Source organism: Gavia stellata, chromosome 3 (assembly GCF_030936135.1).
Source record: "Gavia stellata isolate bGavSte3 chromosome 3, bGavSte3.hap2, whole genome shotgun sequence".
Classification (NCBI taxonomy): domain Eukaryota; kingdom Metazoa; phylum Chordata; class Aves; order Gaviiformes; family Gaviidae; genus Gavia; species Gavia stellata.
The window spans coordinates 10,193,938-10,212,662 of NC_082596.1; the positions used below are offsets into that span (position 1 = coordinate 10,193,938).

Here is an 18,725-nt window from a genome sequence, read left to right on the forward strand (position 1 = left end):
TGCTTCTTCTGTGGCCTTGCAGTAGCTCAGACATATTATTTTATTAAATCTGGTGGAAAGTATCAAGGCCCCTTACAAAAGGTTTGAATTGCACTAAATTAAAATGTCTTCCATTACCCTTTTTCATTCTCAGAGTAAGTGTTGCTATAGAAGAATCAAAATAGGGAGAAGATGGCCCTTCTGTTTGAATGGAAAAGAGTTGTAGTCAGGGGTGAAAAGTCAAAACATAATTTATGCTTGAAAGAGATTTAAAATGAAGATTCTGTGTGCTTTAGAGTACAGACACTGGTTTCTTCTTAAGCGTGCTGAGAGTGACTAGATCTTTTCAAAACTGGGTTTCACCTTATTTTTTCCTAAACACGGAACACTACCTAAACCAATGTTATATGAATCCCTAAAATTAGTACCTAGTTAGAGTTTGTTGGTTTTTTGATAATGAAAAGTGTAGAAATTAGTTGCCTGAAAATCTTATTTTTATCAATTTAGGCTATTATTAATATTCATTCCTCTTCAAGTAGCTTGGTACTTTACCTTTTAATTTTGTTTTTTTCACACTGTTAAAAATCTTACCCAGTTTGTGAGCCTTTTACTTAATCCTCACCCAAACCCTTACCAGTCCATAAATTTGAAGATGAGTTGAATTATCATTAGTAACATTTTATTGTCCACCTGATCATTACTCTATTTATTATTGGTTACATTAGTCATTCTCAGACACTGTCAAATTATGATCTTGTTCAACGCAAATGAAAGATCTTCAGCTACTCAGATTGTAACACCAGTTATTAGCTGACTTTGAAGTGCTAATGAGGTTCCTTTGGGTTATTTCCAGTCTGTGACTGCACAATATGTGTCTTTTTGAACATTACTACTTTTTAAAGTAGACAATACTTTCATTTCTTCAGCTGCTAAGTACTGAGCTATTACATGCTTTGGTCCAGGTGATAGCTTGCTCACCACAGACTTCGTGTGTGTGTGTGTGTGTGTGTGTGTGTGTATGTTTGTCTATATTCACATGTGCTCATTGTAGGCATAGTGAGCAGCCAAAGTTGTGTGGCTAGAAAATTCACTGGCTACTGAAATGTAGGTTAGAGCTCTGTTTGCAACTAGTACGTTGACTAAGATCCTGCCATAACTTCAGGCACCCAGTTTGGTGCACCTAAATTCAAAGTATGATCACACCGGGCTCCCTGTGAAGTCAATGGGAAGAAGAAAGAATCATCCAAATAAAGATTCATACCTTAAATAGAGGGTACTATACTTCTAACTCAGGTACTTTTGTCAAGTCCCTAAAATTAGATGCAATAAACCTGGTCTGATCCTGGTACAGATCAAGACTGTCATGAATCTGTCTGTTGTCTTAGGATTTGAGTCTTGTATGGCACATAGATAAGTAAAACCTGAGAATAACACTAGAAATTGAAGTCAAACACACTGTAAAAAACCAGCTATATACAAACCCACCCTCAGAGAACACTGTCAGATACTAACGGACAGCTGAGTGCCAAGTCTATCTGTTTATACAGCCCTCTATATTATGGGTGTACTATGCCTCAATCTTCTCACTGATAAACGGGGACAACTGTGCTTATTAAGGCTTAACTATATCTTCCTGAATGACATGAATATCCAAAATTGCATAACACACATTTTTCACAAAACCCTTTCTCATACTTGGTCATATTTCTTTACTCCCTTCAATATTTATATTCAGTACTCCAGAATCTCCAAAAGTCTATAGCAAAGGTGGCATGACTTTAAAATGAGCCTTCACTAGTAAATTACTAGAAGGTAATTTAGGACATTTAGTTATCAAAGGAAATAGACTGCAATATTAATCTCTCTTCTTTTTTTAGCATCCTTTTTGCAGATGTTAAAGGATTCACCAACCTCTCCACAACTCTGTCAGCCCAGGAGTTGGTCCGAATGCTGAATGAACTCTTTGCCAGATTTGATCGACTAGCACATGTGAGTTAAACACAGTTTATTCGCAAAAGGATATGAAGTCAACTTTGTATTTGGGAGCTTTGGGAAATACCCTCTGATCACTCTGAACAATATTCATCCAGATTCTCCCCGTTGGGATTTTATGCAGCCATTGAGGTCGAAAGACTCTGACAAGTTATATCAAAAGTGGTGAGTTCTGATAGCAAATGAAAGCTCAGATAGTCATCAGAACTTTGTGTTTCTGTAGTGCTAGACCAAGAATGATATGAAAGCAGATCACCTCCCACAGTTCCTAAGGAAGTTTTATAGTTCTGGTCCTTGCTGGAAAATGAATTTTTTTTAAGGCCATAGCTTTATTTTGACTTTTCTTCTAAGAACTGAAGAAGGTTAAAAGACATATTCATTTAAAGGTCATATAATTAGCGACCACAGTCATTGCAATTGTTAGTTACTAGCAGGTTTTACAATCTTTAGGTTGGATTCTATGTAACTCAACAATGAAATTAATTAAACACTGTAGAGGAATTTATTACATTAGGCAAATTAGTTGCTACTTAATTAGTACTGATTAGAAAAAAGCAAAGCACAGAAATACAAACAGAACACATGCTCAATTTTGCTAGGCTTGCATTTTCTTTTCTTCTTTTTTATGTTTCTTTGGTCAAAGTTTCGTTTCATGTGATTATCTTTAGGTGTCAACATCTGAGCTGGCAAATAAGGCTGCTAGTGTAGGCAATGAAGTACATTTAATGGACTTCAGCTTAGAATTTATCCAACCAAATGTAGGCACTTACTATGAGAAAACAGGAATTACATTCTGAATGTCATTGACCATGCTCTCTATTTACTAGAAGGGAGCCTAGACTGACTTGCTCTGATGTACACATCTACATCCCTCACTGATTTTTATACATTTTTGGTTCAGGGGTGTGGGGTATTTGTGCACTTATTGCACAAGCATCAGTAAGACCCTTGGTGTTGTCTCTTAGCTTGCAAAATAGAGACCAGAAAGGCAAGACTTCTGTAGTTATTCAAAGCCCTTTTGAGTCAGCTATTTTTATCTAAAGTAGCAATGTGTTTTCTCATTTACAGAGTGATGCCATGACCCATTGCCTGGACACTGGCATATTGGTAAATGCAATCTGCAATATTTGGTTTGCAAACAAAAAAACCCTCATCAACTCTGCTCTACATTAAAAACCAAGCAGGGTGAAAGAATTTACCTTAGTCCTGTCTTCTAACAATCTTATAGGAGTAATGTCTGCTTCTGTATGGCTTGACAAAAATAGCTACCCTAACTGAGAAAACACATTTTAAACCAAATTAAATGTATGTATGTCACAGAAGTATTTGAGGAAGAATATGTACACAATATGATTTATTGCCTTGCTTTACATTTCAATTTTGCCTAGCATTCTTGGTAGAACAGATTCTTCCTTCCTCATCATTAACCATATTTTCTAATCATTCTATAAACTACATTTAACTAATAGAGATTTTGAATAGAAGGACTAGATCCAATAGAAGAGTTAAGAACAAGGAAGGCATTTACATCTAAAAGTGTAATCCAGAAAATCCTCCCACACTTGCCACTTAACCCTGAAGGCACTTCCCACCTTGTTTTGAATATTTTATAGGAACTGAAAATTTTTCTTCTTTAAATGCCCAGAGTTTTCCCCCTTCTCTGTGGTTTGCCATACGTCTCCTGCTTAAACCTTCTAGAAAGCTTTCTGTCACAGTCCTAAACTCATAAATCTTCATGGAGAACACTGAATCTACACACATAGGAGTGGGTATCCCAAAAATGGAGGTGAGTTTATTTTAAAGAAACAGTAATAAATATACCAGTTTGTCTCACATAGCCAAGAATTTCTTTCCCAGAAATTTGAAGAGTTTGAGATCAAGGAATTTCTCTGTCTGCAAAACTTCATCATCAGGACAGTAACCTCTCAAATGAATGTCCCAGTCACTAAATTCAAGACTCTAGGCACCTTCATGCATTTTCTTTCCTAGCCTATGAATTTGCTTTTCTCCTCTATACATCATTGACTAGACTAATCCAGTTGTCTAGATCAATCTTCTGAAAGGTGGAAGACACAGGGAAGAATCATTGCAGAAATTTAACAGATTTCACTACAAAGATTAGTGTGATCTAACCATGACTAATTAAAATTTATTAAAAAGAAAGGCATTTTGATTGTGTTCCTTGTTTGTGGCTTCTGAGACCTGGATGTCATGATACCTGCCTGATGTCCTGACAATAGAGATGCCCAACAGCCCTAGAGAGGAACAGAAGCTCTACATGGCTTTTGGTGTTTCTGTCCGACCCAAGGAGATGAACTTTCCCTCTGCACTTTATAGGAAACCAGGACTCCTCACTCAGGGTTCCGGACTCTTATGGAGGGGTCAGCTGCCTAAAATATAAGGGCCTAAATCTTGTATTAAACTTAACCTTTGCCTTTGGAAAATTCTGGAAGTAGACACTGACTGGTCCATGACCCAAATTTTAAGGACTTGTGATTTCCATGGACCTATCAACCTACCCAACTGATACTGTACGAAGCTTTCACACCTGGCAAAGATGTATCTTTTGGAAAAATGCGCAGTCTTCATCTGAAGGATCCAGGAGATGGACAAATACTTGTGTACCTTGGGAGTCTATTCCAGTGCCTTAACACTCTCACAGTTAATTCAGTATAGCTTGTTTCTCATTTGATTTTTTTCTGATTTTGAATTACATCCATTGATTCTCGCTATGACCTATTTTTCCTAGACAAAAAAAACATTCCCTGGGAATACATTTGTGTGCTTTGATCAAACCACTTTTCAGGTTCCTTTTGATAAAAGAAACAGACCAAGCTCATTGCAAGGCTTTTTCTCTGTAAGATTTACTCCTTCAAATGATTTTTGGGACTAGTTTTCTGGACTGCCTCCAATTTTTCAGAATATCTTTTAAGGCACAGGTACTAGCACTGAAAGCAGTGTTCCACCACTAGTGTGGTGGAGGCAGATCATCACCATTCCTCCTATTCTCTCTTTCCTTGATCACTGTCCAAAGATCACATGTTTCCGAACATACAGTGATGACATTATTGTACTGAAACATATTATTTTGTGTTTTTATGGTCTTGCTGTCTTGTTGTGACCACCAGGCCTACGTGGTAATTGATGATTCTACCAGTCTTATTCCTTCTGTAAATGTTATTGGCAATGTTTTCATGTTTGCCTGTAAATCCTTGACAGGCTTTTTGGGAAGTGGTTCTTTCAAGACCTCACTAGAAGAATCTTCCACTAATGAGGATTACACATTCACATCTAGATTTCAGATCTATCACTTAACTGGTTCTTAATCAGCTTAACTAAAGTTGTCATAACTCTTTAAAATAGACACTGTTACTCAAACTCTTTGGTTTTGCTAAGAATTATCATCAAAGCAAAGAGGTCAATTGCAGAAAGCTTGAGGCAGTCTCTTTAGATTTTAAGGAAAATCCTTATAAATCCTTATTTACTTCTAAATAAAAGTAGTATTTTATAATCCCATATAAAGGATTGTTTGATCTGCTCTATCGTCTTATATAAACCATATAATATAAAAGAAGACACTATTTCACAGCTTACTGAAGAATGTAATTTAGCTTAGTTTCTAGTTTCTCTTATTCAGCCTTCCTTTTTCTTGTGCAATGCAGAAGCACTGAGAGCTCTGAGATTTTCTTTTAATCGTCAGTCGATTACAGCAAGTATTATGGCATATGTCGATGCATATAATTAATAACAACAAGTTCCATAATATCTGTATCATTACCAGAGAACACTTTGAATAAAAATTAGAACTCAGTTCAATATTTCTTATAAGAAAGAAATGTAATATTATGTTATGTACAGCTACTTCCCCTTTCTAATCACGCTGATATTTGTAAAATTTTTATAGTTATTAAAGGGAAAAGTGACAGTGAGAAAGGAAGAAAAATAAGTTGGCATAAAACAGAACTGAAGAAAAGATTTCCCTATATATCCACCTACTGAAAGGCCTAAGCAGAAACTTAATTAATATTAATATTTTCCTTAGGCAGAAATTTTGAGGACAGAAGGGAAATAAGATGACATTTGGTAAGATACTTAAGCCTCAAAAAGGTCCTGCTTTGATGAAATAATAGTTATTTTTGACGTTTGTTTTTCCTCTGCCTTCTCTGCAGTGCTAGATGTCAGCCGATACTATGATTGTCATATTTCTAAATGTATCTACACTGTGTGTAGATTCAGTTTCCGATATGACAAGGAGGAAAGAGTAAAACCCTAAAGAGAGGAGGAGACATCTGTAAGCTTTGTTGCAACAGCAGCTGAGATGTAGTCCGACATCACCGAGACCTAAAGATATAATGAAGATACAGCATTCTAGTTTAGACACACACACAAAGACGAACACACAGAGAGTCTTAGATTTGAGTTTGGACCTATCCTTAATATGAAGCATTGATGATGAAACAGAAATCTTCCCCTGAAAGATTAAAATCCATGGGTTTCATATAAGAATAAAATGACTGGCCTGTAAGACACTTCATCTCTTTACAGTCTCATCAGCTCTCATACGATAACCCACAATAACAGTGCTTCTTACTCAAAGGAACTGTAGATGCTGAATGGAAAATTCACACTTTAATATGAGCCTTTTTTCTTTTTATGTCACTAGGCTGGTGTTAGCAGGAGAGTTATTTATGTAATGTGAATCACAGGTTGCTTTTGCTTATTAAAGAACTGATGATTTATTTTTTTTCTAAGAGGTGGTCTTTTTCTATAACCTTGGTTAAATTCTCTCTTGGGAGATTGATTGCAGACAACCTGTCAAAAAATTCTTCCAACAGTCTTACTTGTGACTAGTGTTTCCAGGGGTGGAAACCAGCCTAACTAGCAGGCTCCACAAGAATGCATCCTCCTGTAGCCCCAGTACAATACCTGCACTAGTTGGTATCGAAGAGGGAAGAGTGGAGGGCCTTAAAGGCTCTTTTGTCTCCTCAATAAAGACACTCCTATTGCAGTGCTTTGCTGTTCCTGGCCACATGTAACCTCTGAGCTGGCAGTGCTTTGTTCTTTTGTCAAATGATCTTCAGGCACATAACCTGCAGGACTCTAGAGACTCCCTAAAAAATCCTGTCTGTTTAAACATATATGTCAGTAAATAAAAGTGTGAATTTCTTCATGCCTATATGCTTGGGGTACTGTATTAAGAAGCAGAGTTAACTGGATAATGAGTGTACATATGTGATATTTACTTAATTATAAGGACATTATATGGATTTATAGTAATGGGAGGGAGTGAATGCTCTTTTTGCAGTGCTTAATTCTAGGGTGTTTTTCCTCCTCACCAGTGTCAATAATTAATTGTCTAATACTAGTGAATAAACAACACTATTAAACAATGTTCTCACTAAAGTTATAGTATTTCAGATGCTAAAAAGCCCAGTAAATCATCAAAAGACCTGAACAGTCAAATAAAACCCCGGTCCACAAAATGCTTTTCGAAGTGATAGTCTACAGGCATTTTATGAAAAATGTCAGATGAAAATGGCAGATTAAATAAAATTTCCATTTCAAAATTTCTTGGTGATTTAGGAACCGAGGGTTACGTAAATCCAAACCTGAAAAAAAAAAAAACCCAAACCACTTTGTTGACTAAAGTGGGATTTGAATGGAATTTAGGTTTCGCAAGTATATTCTTGAGAAATGTGCACCTCATCCTTTATGTTCTTGCAGTCCTGGAAATTCCTAAGGGGCAGAATTTTCATGCAGAATTGCTCCTGCTTTAGCAGGAAAGAAACACACCTTGAATCTTTCTAACAGGGATTTCTGTGCCTAAAATCACTTACGGCATAATCTACTAATTAGCTGGCAAGGATGGTTGCTCACCAGACACAACAGCCACAGCTGGTTTTCTTCCACAGTATGGCAAGGGACAGAAGTGTTGATATAATATATTAGAAAACTCACGCAGGAATGTGCCTCAGTTCCTTCTGCAGCATAAGAGACCCCAAACCCATATTTTCTGTCAGCCTGGAGAAGTTCTAACCCCCCTGCTATAGGCTATTATAAAAAAAGAAAGCATTCCTTACATGGTCTGTTAAAGTGTGTAAAAAGAATTTAGTATAGAGCTGTATTTAAATATCCCCCCTGGTCCAGGCAGAGGATGAAAGATTGCCACATTTTCCCATTTATGTGTACAAAAAATAGAAAGAGTCCTTGCACCCGTGACCAAACCTGGTCCTCCTTTCTGCCTGCACCACCAGGCTCGGGAACTTCCCTCCATCTGGCTCTGTCAAGGTCCCAGCTCTGTTTTCCAAGGCGACAGAGCTGCGATAGGAGGAATTTGGATGGACCTCTCTCTCCAGCCCACCCCAAAACAGCCTGCTGATTAAGAACTTTGGCCTAGATCCCATTCGTGCTGAGAAAGGCCTTTTATCTAGGTTTCCTATACCTTTGGCAAATGTTCCAGGAACTGAGCTATTGTACATAAAGGCCAAGTCCCTGCCTCCTCCTACTCTGGCCACCTTTTAAAAGGAGATTTATGTGTATGATCTCTTTGTTCTGCAGTTCAGCCTCAGTAATTTCACATCCACAAGGTTCTAAATTTTTAGCTTGAAATTATAAAAATCGTGAATGTAGACTCTTCTGTGGGCTGTTCGCTAGCCTGTGGGATTCCCTTCAAAAGTAGGTGAAGTGATTAATTCACCACAGGCAGAACTGAAAAAGTGGCGTAACTTACAAAACACGATCACTTTTTCCTCTCGCCAGAAATTTAGCCCAAGGAAACAAGAAATATTAATGAAGTTTCTGACTGTGTCTTTCAGTAACTTGATATTTGAGCAACTCATTTCTTCAGCTCCACTTGATGCCTCTTTGCTTTGCTTCCTTTCCAGTCACTAAGGGTGTATTTAAGAAGCTTAAACATAAATCATTCACATGTATGAGGTAATTATTTATGAAATATCTGCATATTTTCTTTTGCTCTGGATTAAGGTGATTGAGAAAAAGATTTCTTACCAATTGCCACTGAATTAATCTAGAATTATTATTATTAATAACTGAGTGTTTGAGTCTGCTCAATATCCCCAGGGAAAATTTCTACTGATTTCAGTTGATCTTGGCAGAATCAGGACCCTTAATCTTTCACTTGTAGCAAATGAGAAGCTGCAAATAAGGGGGAAAAAGTCCCTGTTTGTGACATGCTGAGAAATTAATTGATACTTTCAGTAAATGGCATTAATGAGTGAGTATGGGGAGGAGTGTGAGGCTGATGGATACTGATGTGAATGTCTGTATAATATCAGCTGTCATTTACATGCCCGGGGACCACTTCTGGGATTGCTTATGGGAAGGGGAGGAGGAATAGAATAAAACAAAGAGAAGATCATAACAACCTCACAACAGTGTAAGGATTTAATGCTGTAGTGTCATATCTGCTGCATCAAAGTTCCTGTATGGCCATTTTCTCTTATTTAAATAATTTACTTGTTTTACAGTTTCTTCATACATGTTTATATTTTTCATTCATTTTCATTTAATATCCGCTTGCAACTCTTAGATACTGTTGTGATGAGACGGCTTTAGGAAGTGGGCTTGAGCTCTAGAGTATGAGGAAAATCTTGAATGCTATTATTGTCTTTTTATGCCACTGAAAAGTAGGTAGGCCCTTACAAAACTCAGTGTCCTATTTACAACTAGAGCGTGGCTACCCACATTAGCCATGAATCTAACCTTAATGTGCTAATACAAGACTGACAAAGCATCTAGTCTAAACTGTAGACGCAATTAAACTACAGAGTTATCAGAGGGAATCTCAGGAGACCAAGCAGTCCTCCTCTGCCAAAGGCAGATACCATTAGCCCGCTGTCCTTCCTGGCAGTTGTTGAATTATCTTCTTCTAGCTGAAAATGTGATGAAAAATCCACAGTTTATTTTTGAAATAGGTATGATGGGAATAATAAGGGGTGAATAAAAAGGCTGAGGACCATATAGTCAGACTGTAACACATTTTGTGTTTAACAGTCATAATGATTTGACTAACAGGAAAAATAAGGAAGACAAGTAGTCATTTAAGTGCTCCTTGTGCCAATAGAAACACCCTGCCTGGCCCTCGCACTGCTCCAGAGGGACATACGTCTTCTGTCATGTCTGTTAGTCCTGTGTATGTGCCTCACATACCCAGGGGTCTTACCGATGCACCATAAGCTTATGTGCAGACAACAGAACTGAAGCCCAGCCAACTGCTTTCACTGTGAGCTGAATTGGTCCCTAGGCTTCACTGACTACGTTGCCTGGCTCTCCTTTGAGTGTAATGGCAGCCTTGACTGCTAGCTGACATATGGACACCTATATATAGTCATCTCCGTTTGGATATCTCACTCCGTAGATGACTTCCTGAGTTCTGGCAAATGCGTATAGAGATGACGTACCATGACAAGTAAAAGCATACATTCATGTGCAGCTGAACAGATTTCCTGTGTCACGCATATGCACTCACATTTGCATACATCAAACCCTCCTTAGCAGTTCTTCTTATGCATTAAGATTCTTCTTTCTTTTTCTTATAAAAATCACATCTTTTTGAAGTGGTCTGCCTTGTTCTGATTTTCAGCAAATGAGGAGACATGCAGCCAGGTGGCAATGGTTTCATCTGTCTTTAATGGAATCAGCACTTCAGCCAGTTTAAGTGAGTCATTAAGAACCAAACAGCTGAGGTTTTTTTCTGTGGCAGACTATGTTCTCTAACTGTGCTGAATTAGATCCTCACTTAATAGGGGATTCCCACATCGTCAGATAGGCAGGTACTACAGGTGCAAGAGTGCATGATAAATGTTGCATGTAAAAATGTAATTATAATACTAAAATATGATACTACGTGAGACTTGTCTTTTATTTCTTTCTTTCTTGGAAATTGACTAGTTTTCCCTTTTTTTTCCTATATTATACTGTGAGGTTATCAGTTGTAATGTATTTGTAGTGGATCTGAATGGACTTAAAGTGCTGCTTTTTGCTTTATTCCACTTCAGTCAAACTGACACGACATTATAAATGCTTCTTTTACTTTGTAGATGTAAAAGCATATGGCAATCAGAGTATGAATCAATTGAACGGCACTATTAAAAAAAAATGAAGAACTTTAGAATCTGTGTTTATAATATCTTTATCTCTTTGCCTTTTGTCTACCCAGGGAACACAAAGAGAAGCTTAAGGAAGCCCACTAACAGTTTAACATGCACTGATTTATGCCATTGAGTCCTTGCTACTTGTTGATTAAGTTTAATGTTTCCTAGTTTCACTCTACAGAAAAAAAATAAAATAGGTGTAAAGCGCAGTAAATTGAATCTCTCATTCTTTCCCTTGAGGACGAAACGTGTAAAAAATTACTATTTTGGTGGATTTTAGGATGTACCATTTCAGTTGCAACCATATGAAAAATACCCAATGTACGTTTGTGTGGGTCTGCAGAGGGGTTTAAGAGAAGGAGACAAGGAAAGAGGAGAGTTATATATGAATGTTGACATTTTAGAAGCCTGACTTTAGTCTTGAATTTCCTTGTGAAACTTGGGCAGGTAGGCATTGCACTCTGAGAGCCAGCAATGGTATTAGCTGGAGACTTAGCCAAAGCTTCAAACACAGTCAGCTCCTATTGATGGTTTAAGGAGATTTCAGGGTGAATCAGCTTAACTTTGGCCCTGTGCCCAGAGCAGATTTTACCCTCGCTGGCATGCTTAAAGCTTCAGCTGACTTCTGCAAAAGCTTTGGGTACAAGTGTGTAGCTTCCCTTTGCCACTCTAGGATTTGTAAGGACTTGTCTGAGGTTGACTACAAAGCTTCATTCTTTCTAGGCAAAATCTTGAATAATAACCTGGAGTCCCATTCATTTGACCAGTTCTCAATTCCTGAGGCACAGTCAGCATTCACATTTGCTCCTATGTCCTAATTAAAATTCTCTCTTCCCCAGGGGGTTTAATGTATCCCCACTTCTTTGATTAGTGCAGCCTCCACCACAGGTTGCCAGAGAGAAAGAGAAGAGAAAAAGGGAAAAAAATACCACATGACAAATTTTGGTATAATTTAATGAATCAGTTTTACAAATCATTATCCTGCTCCCCAGTAAAGACCGGTCTTCGTTTTAATGTTCTGTCATCACAGCCTTTACTGATTGAGTGCTAATACTGCACTTATTATTTCAATGATTCTTCACCATAAAACCACTTCCCTGACTCAACTTGTAATACTGTCCGCCCCTAGACACTTGCAGCTCTGTCCTCAAATTACTGTGGTAAAGTTTACAGCTAATCTTGGGCTCACTTGTTTTGCTTGCCTAGGAACTGCAAAAGTTTTGGCAACTCAGGTATTTCTGCTCACTAGAAAAGGATCTTCTCAAAATAACGATCCAATCACTCAGGAATATGTTTTTTCAGTCTATAAAGCTACTGTTAATATGTATTTAAGTAATGAAATTCAGAATCTGCTCCTAGGGTAAAGAATGTCTCCAGCTGGATGCCAAATAAATGTCATTTCCCCACAGTACAAGCCTAATGCAAGACACCTTCTTTGGTATCTTTAGCTTGCAGATACTTGCTCAGCTCCTATAGATGTTGGGAATGCTTCAGTGTGACAGTGGAAACTTGAGGTGGGAAGGGATTATCAGTTGGAAGAAAGAGGTTTTTCATTTATTTCCAGTGTAAAAAGGGGGCAGAAAGGATGCCCTAGAGAAATACAGTCTGAAATGGGTCATTCGTTATCTCAGCTGGCGTTTCTGAATCCTTGGACTAGCCTCCAGCCTAACTCTGATGAAACCTGTCTCACCATCAGCAAGGACATCTCTGACGAGCATAATACAAAAATCGCTATATCCTTTTTTACTGAAAATGTAAAGGTACTTTACTTCAAAAGTGACATAAATCAAGATTGTACTAATCACAAGCAGGAAACATCCAGCAACAAGTTTTAAAAATTTTTTTTCAGTACTTTTTTCAACCACTTTCACATTCATCTTAAAAATATGAAAACATTAACTGCAAATCTTGGCTTTCTCTTTGATACATTTACGTATAGGAACATCATTGTCTCAGAATAAAGATCCTGGGGGACTGTTACTACTGTGTGTCGGGGCTCCCAGAACCTCGCCAGGACCATGCACACTGCTGTGTTGAAATGGGGCTCAGCATGATCAAAACTATCAGGTAATGCTTTTTTTCCCCCTTCTTTTTCTTCATGTTTTATTGTTTCTGACAGTGTCCTGAACTTCTTATCTGAGAATGCTATTACTAGACAAGTAATTCCTATGGTGGTTCAGAGACCTCAGGATTATCACTGTGAAAAGAGTGGGACTTTTCCGATCCGTGTAATGCGTGGAAACAGATACTGAACGCATTTCATTAACCTGTGCCATTTCAGAGTGTGTAACACGATAGCTGGGTGTGCATTGCAAGTGATAGGTTTCACAGATCTTAACAGTCCTCACTTTGTACTGCTGTCATTTTTAAGAAGAGACTGATGAGGAGGAGACTGAATTGCTTTCAATAACCCCTTTAATAAAACAGAACAACAATATAAACACTAAAAAACCAGCTGTGGTAATACTTTAGCTTGGAAACTAGCTCATAGACAAACTCATAAGCAGTAAGATTTGCCAGATGAGCAACTTTTACTTGTTAAATTAGGATGGTGCTTAAATCCACAAGGGCTGGAAGTATTTTAATTAAGGGATGTGTTCCCATCATGTAAATATAGTTGTGTTGCTGATAGATTTTGATGTAGTCAGGAGTAATAATAACAATGTTTCAGCAGTCCATGTATACAGCTTGTCCAATGATTTACTGTGACAGTCACCAACATCTAATGCTCCAAGAGAGGTTTTCTCCGTCTTTTTATCCTCTGTATCAATGTTGCTGAGTACCCCTTCTCCAAATACTTCTCCTGTTGTTGTTTTCCCTAAAACAGTGTTGCCTAACCTGAGCACTCTCCTCTTTCCATGGATGTTTTGCTGTCTGATCTCTTTACTTCTTTTCCAGACTGTTTTCCTCCTTTAATCTGAGTGTGTCTCATGTACATCAGGGCTACAAAGATGATTAGGGGACCGGAACATCTTCCTTATGAGGAAAGGCTGAGGGATTTGGGTCTTTTTAGTCTGGAGAAGAGAAGACTGAGAGGGGATCTCATTAATGCTTATAAATACTTCAGGGGTGGGTGCCAGGAGGATGGGGCCAGTCTTTTTTCAGTGGTGCCCAGTGACAGGACGAGAGGTAACGGGCACAAACTTGGTCATAGGAAGTTCCATCTAAACACGAGGAGGAACTTCTTTCCTTTGAGGGTGGCAGAGCCCTGGAACAAGCTGCCCAGAGAGGTTGTGGAGTCTCCTTCTCTGGAGATATTCCAAACTCGCCTGGACGCATTCCTGTGCAACCTGCTCTGGGTGAACCTGCTCTGGCGGGGGGATTGGACTAGATGATCTCCAGAGATCCCTTCCAACTCCTATCAGTATGTGATTCTGTGATTCTGTGATCAGGCAGTTAATGAGTACTGCAGCTACGTTACTGAGTTCTTAATAGAGAAAGAATTTGACAAAAATTAATGAATGGGAAGTGTAATTGAATAATGATTATGCAACAATGATCTCTAAGAAGATTGGATTCAATTATCACATACTAAATGTTGCAAAAAGTAATCTGTATTTTGCTTCTGGAATCCCCACAGTGAAAGTGAAACACGAATTAGAGAGCATACACAGATGAAAATAACTACCAGCATTGTTAAAAATTCTTGAAGACACACATCAAATCATTTGCATTTGCTTGGTAATACCATCTGCAGCAAACCCATTGTAAGTCATTTTTCTTCTGGGATAGTAAATTTCTCTGGATCTCCTTACACATGTGAAAGTCTCCAACACCCTGGTGCCCTTTTATAAGCCGGGTCCCAAAGGCCGTAATCCAGTAGAAATGGTACTGTAGTTTTAGTATTTTAAATGACAGTTATATTTAGTGGGAGCTGCGAAACCGAAGTCCATTAGGACTTTGGTCACCCCAGGCCAATTCAGTTCAGATTGCTTCCAATTTATTTTATAATCTCAGTATCTGAATTTCTGGCCATTCAATAAGCATGATTTTTTCCCCAGGCTTTTCTGTTCACAGTGTAGGAGCCTTATGTTGCTTACCTTAATGTGTGCTCATATAGTTCACAGGAAGGACCAATCCTTCCATAGGATATTACAAATACTTCAGACCACATTTCTGACAGAATCTGTAGTTATCTGCAGTCTTTTAATTAGAACTTAAATTAGTAGATATCACTCACAGTTAAAATGAAAAAAAACCCCTTCTTCAGAAAACTGAGTTTCTACTATATTGGTCACTGCAGAATTTGATCAGATCTAAAACCTGCTAGAAATGACATTTTGATTATTATAAAATTTTTTTATCTTCATCTGAAGATTTCACAAAATAAATATTTTGTATATCCAAAATAACAGGGAGATGATCCGAGATATGAGAAGCCATCCTTCAGACTTCACAATTACTTTGAAGTTAAATAGACAAACTCAAAGCCTTCTTGCAAATCAGAGGATGTTTACAGGAAATTTCCAAAAATTTCACTACTCAGAAAGCCTACAAGAACAGTTGTTTCTTCTCCCTCTTGCAAAGCTACATCTTAGCTTTTAAATCTTAGCTATGTTTAACTCAAGCACTTAGCCTAACTTACGAATTAGACATTAAAATGAAAGCCAGTGTTTGTTTATACTACAACATCCCACCTATAATTGGGATTTAGGCACCTAGATCGTGGAGAGCAATCCAGGTACTTTAAGATCCTTGTATCAGTTTAAATCCTTTATGCAATTAATGTAGAAGGAAGCTTTCAATTAGGCAGATCAGATTTTCCCCTGCAGGTCCTCCAAGATTCCTGTTATCTCCGTTGACAACAGGTAGTTGGTAACATTGCAAGGAACAGTACCAACAGTTCTTGTGAGGCAGTGCCCAAAAATCTACCATCTCAGGGTGCCATTACTGAATTTTCCTTCTAGTCTCCTTGATGACTGCATGGTCAGCAGGAATTGAACAAGAATTTCAAATCTATTCATTACACAACATGTAAAATAAATCTACATGGGCAGATTGACTTACAAGGGACTTCTGAGTGTTTTAATACAGCTCATATCCATACAGCTAAATTATTGTTAATGGGGACTCTACAATTTGATCTTAAGCTCATATACCAAGGATCTAGACTTGAGTCTTGCTACTTCACTTCCCTCTTTGCAGATGTAAGGAACTGTTCAGAACACAACAAAACAATCCAAGACCATTATTTCCTTTGTAACGATTTTTTGCATCACTGTGTCTTGTTACAAGTCTCATAAAAGAAAAGCTATTATCGTTATTACACTCTGTCTTCTTGTACTTTGTTCCCTTAACTATTGAGTACAATTGAAATACAACTTCCAGCCATGGGAAGGTCCCATGATATCTGATATTTACTCTAAAGCAAGGAAGCTTTGCCCATCACATTTGTGCATGAGCAAGAATCCTAACTCTGTCTGTCTTGCAAAACCCAACCTCCTGTAAACTCTCTTTATCTGTAGTTGGAAACGCAAATTAAAATAAAAAGAACAAGCTCTTCACAAGGGTTCATTTATTTAGCTGGTTCTTATATATTTTCACATGCTGCGTAACTCTTCCTGTATTTAATTTTGTTGTATTCGTGCCTGTCTGTACTGACAGTTAATAGAAATGAGATACTAGTGGAATGTTTAGTCATCAGCTGATAATATGTTTCATTTTAACAGTTATCGCCCAAGCTAAATGGGTGTCAGAGAAAACACTCAGGGAAACTAAATCTGCAACTGCTCTTTTACCTACAAAAAAGAACAGCCATCTTATCTTTATCTTTATTTCTATACGGAGAGGGAAAGATTCGTGAGAAGAAAGCAGTCATTGGTGTTCTCATTGTGTGTTAGTGAAATTCCAAAGCTGTGTTGCAGTGCCAGACGGATGGGGTTATGGATGGGATGTGTGATAAAATTCAAGATGGAGATATCTATTTGCTGACAGTTGAATATGGAGCATGAGCTTAAGACCTAACACTAAAATGAGGTTAGATTTGGTGAGACAATGGCTTCTTCAAGTATATTAAAATGGTTGTAAAATAGATAAGAGAAAGATACAGAACATAAAAGTAATTCGGAACTGAGATAATTTCTAAAAGTATCACGTTATGCTCCAGAAAGTGATTAGTATGCTTGTTCTTTGGGGTTTTCCATTCTTTGGGTTGGGCTGTGAGGAGAGGAATAGCTATAGGAGGAATAGCTATAGAAGGAATAGTGAGGAAATTTCAGAGAGAAAGTGAGTAAAGGAGAAAGCAGAGGAAGCATGAAAGAAAGTGGAAGTAGAGGAAGGACTGTGAAGAGGGGTGAAGGAAATAATCATAAAGAAGAGGAGAGAGTACTTCCAAAGTGGAAATTATAGAGCATAGTCTGTCAATGTCAAGAACAGGATGAGAGTAATGAATCCTGATGTCGCGGCCTCATTTTAAAAAGCTTGTTAACCATCTTTGTAAGGGTGCAGGGAAAAGTCACAAAAATAATTTGTGAAGCAGAAGTGCCTTTAAAATAAGAAATTGAGAAGCTTGATCTATTTAGCTGAGTGAAAAAGAGGATTGAGAAGTTATTTGGTAGCAGCACATAAAAAATTTTATGGGCAGAAAACACTAGCTTTAAAAATGGGCAGTGGTATTACTAAGAAAAGCAATGGCTTTTCTGTCCCTCGGTGTTTTCAAAGCAAAACTGAATTTCTTCCTAGAGTAAATACTTCCATCAGGCACAAGTTACTGGAATACAAACAAGCATGAGTGGGTAAAATATACCAGCCCGTGTGGCACAGGGTATCAAGGTGGACAGTGGAACTGTCCCTTCTGCTCTTCAGTTTGGGACACAGTGGCAGTGTAAGTGACAGCAGCTGCCTCCAGGGGCTAAAGACTGCTGCTTTCACCGCCACCTTCTCAAATGTCCTTTTTCCTAAAAATCCCTGTGACTGGGAAGAGAGGGGGGAGGGACACTGTGTGAGGCCCAGCTCCTCAAGGACTCACAGGGTATAATGATGGGAATCCAACAACAATCCACATAATGGTGGAAATTCAAACAAACCTTTATGCTGGTGTATATGTTTGGTAAGTCAAGGAGTTCTGAGTGATTTTGTCTCTTGGATTATTTCCCACTAAAATACCACCTGAAAGAGTAATTTTTATGACAGAAAAAATAGTCCCAGCATACAATATAGGCTAAACTCCAGAAATTAGAGAACAGTTTGTCTTTATTAAAAGTCTGTAATTAACTACTAATATTAACATCAGTTCATGAGAGAGGAAAAAAAAAAGAAAATAAAACAAAAAAACCCCACCCCAAACCAAAAATGAAAACTAAAAAAAATGTCCAAAACACCACAACTATTTTGGATGATCGCAGTGACTGACCTGGCAGGTTTCCTGCCTTTCGCTGGAAAAACTGCTTTTAACTTCATTGGTTGAGTATTAAAAAAAAAAAAAATCATGAAGTGATCACTGTTTGTTAAAGAAGTTACTTAGTCAGTTAAACAGCCAGGAATTTCTTTCATATTCCACCACTAATAAATCATTGTTTAATTATATAATAATATAATTGATCCAGTTCTGGATTTCTTCCACAGATTATTTCTTGTATAATGTACAAGGCTCAGCCTATGTTGTAATGAGCCCTGATTCACAGAAGACAGAATAATGCTTCA

At 37.8% G+C, this 18,725-nt stretch overlaps 1 protein-coding gene across 1 annotated transcript in view; it reads left to right on the plus strand.

Moving 5' to 3' along the window:
* The window catches only part of ADCY8 (adenylate cyclase 8), a 129,024-nt gene that overhangs the window by 51,211 nt on the left and 59,088 nt on the right, over window positions 1-18,725 (plus strand). The window contains 2 exon segments of the mRNA XM_059836205.1: window positions 1,857-1,968; window positions 13,024-13,151. Of these exon segments, the coding sequence (XP_059692188.1) occupies window positions 1,857-1,968; window positions 13,024-13,151 (240 nt within the window).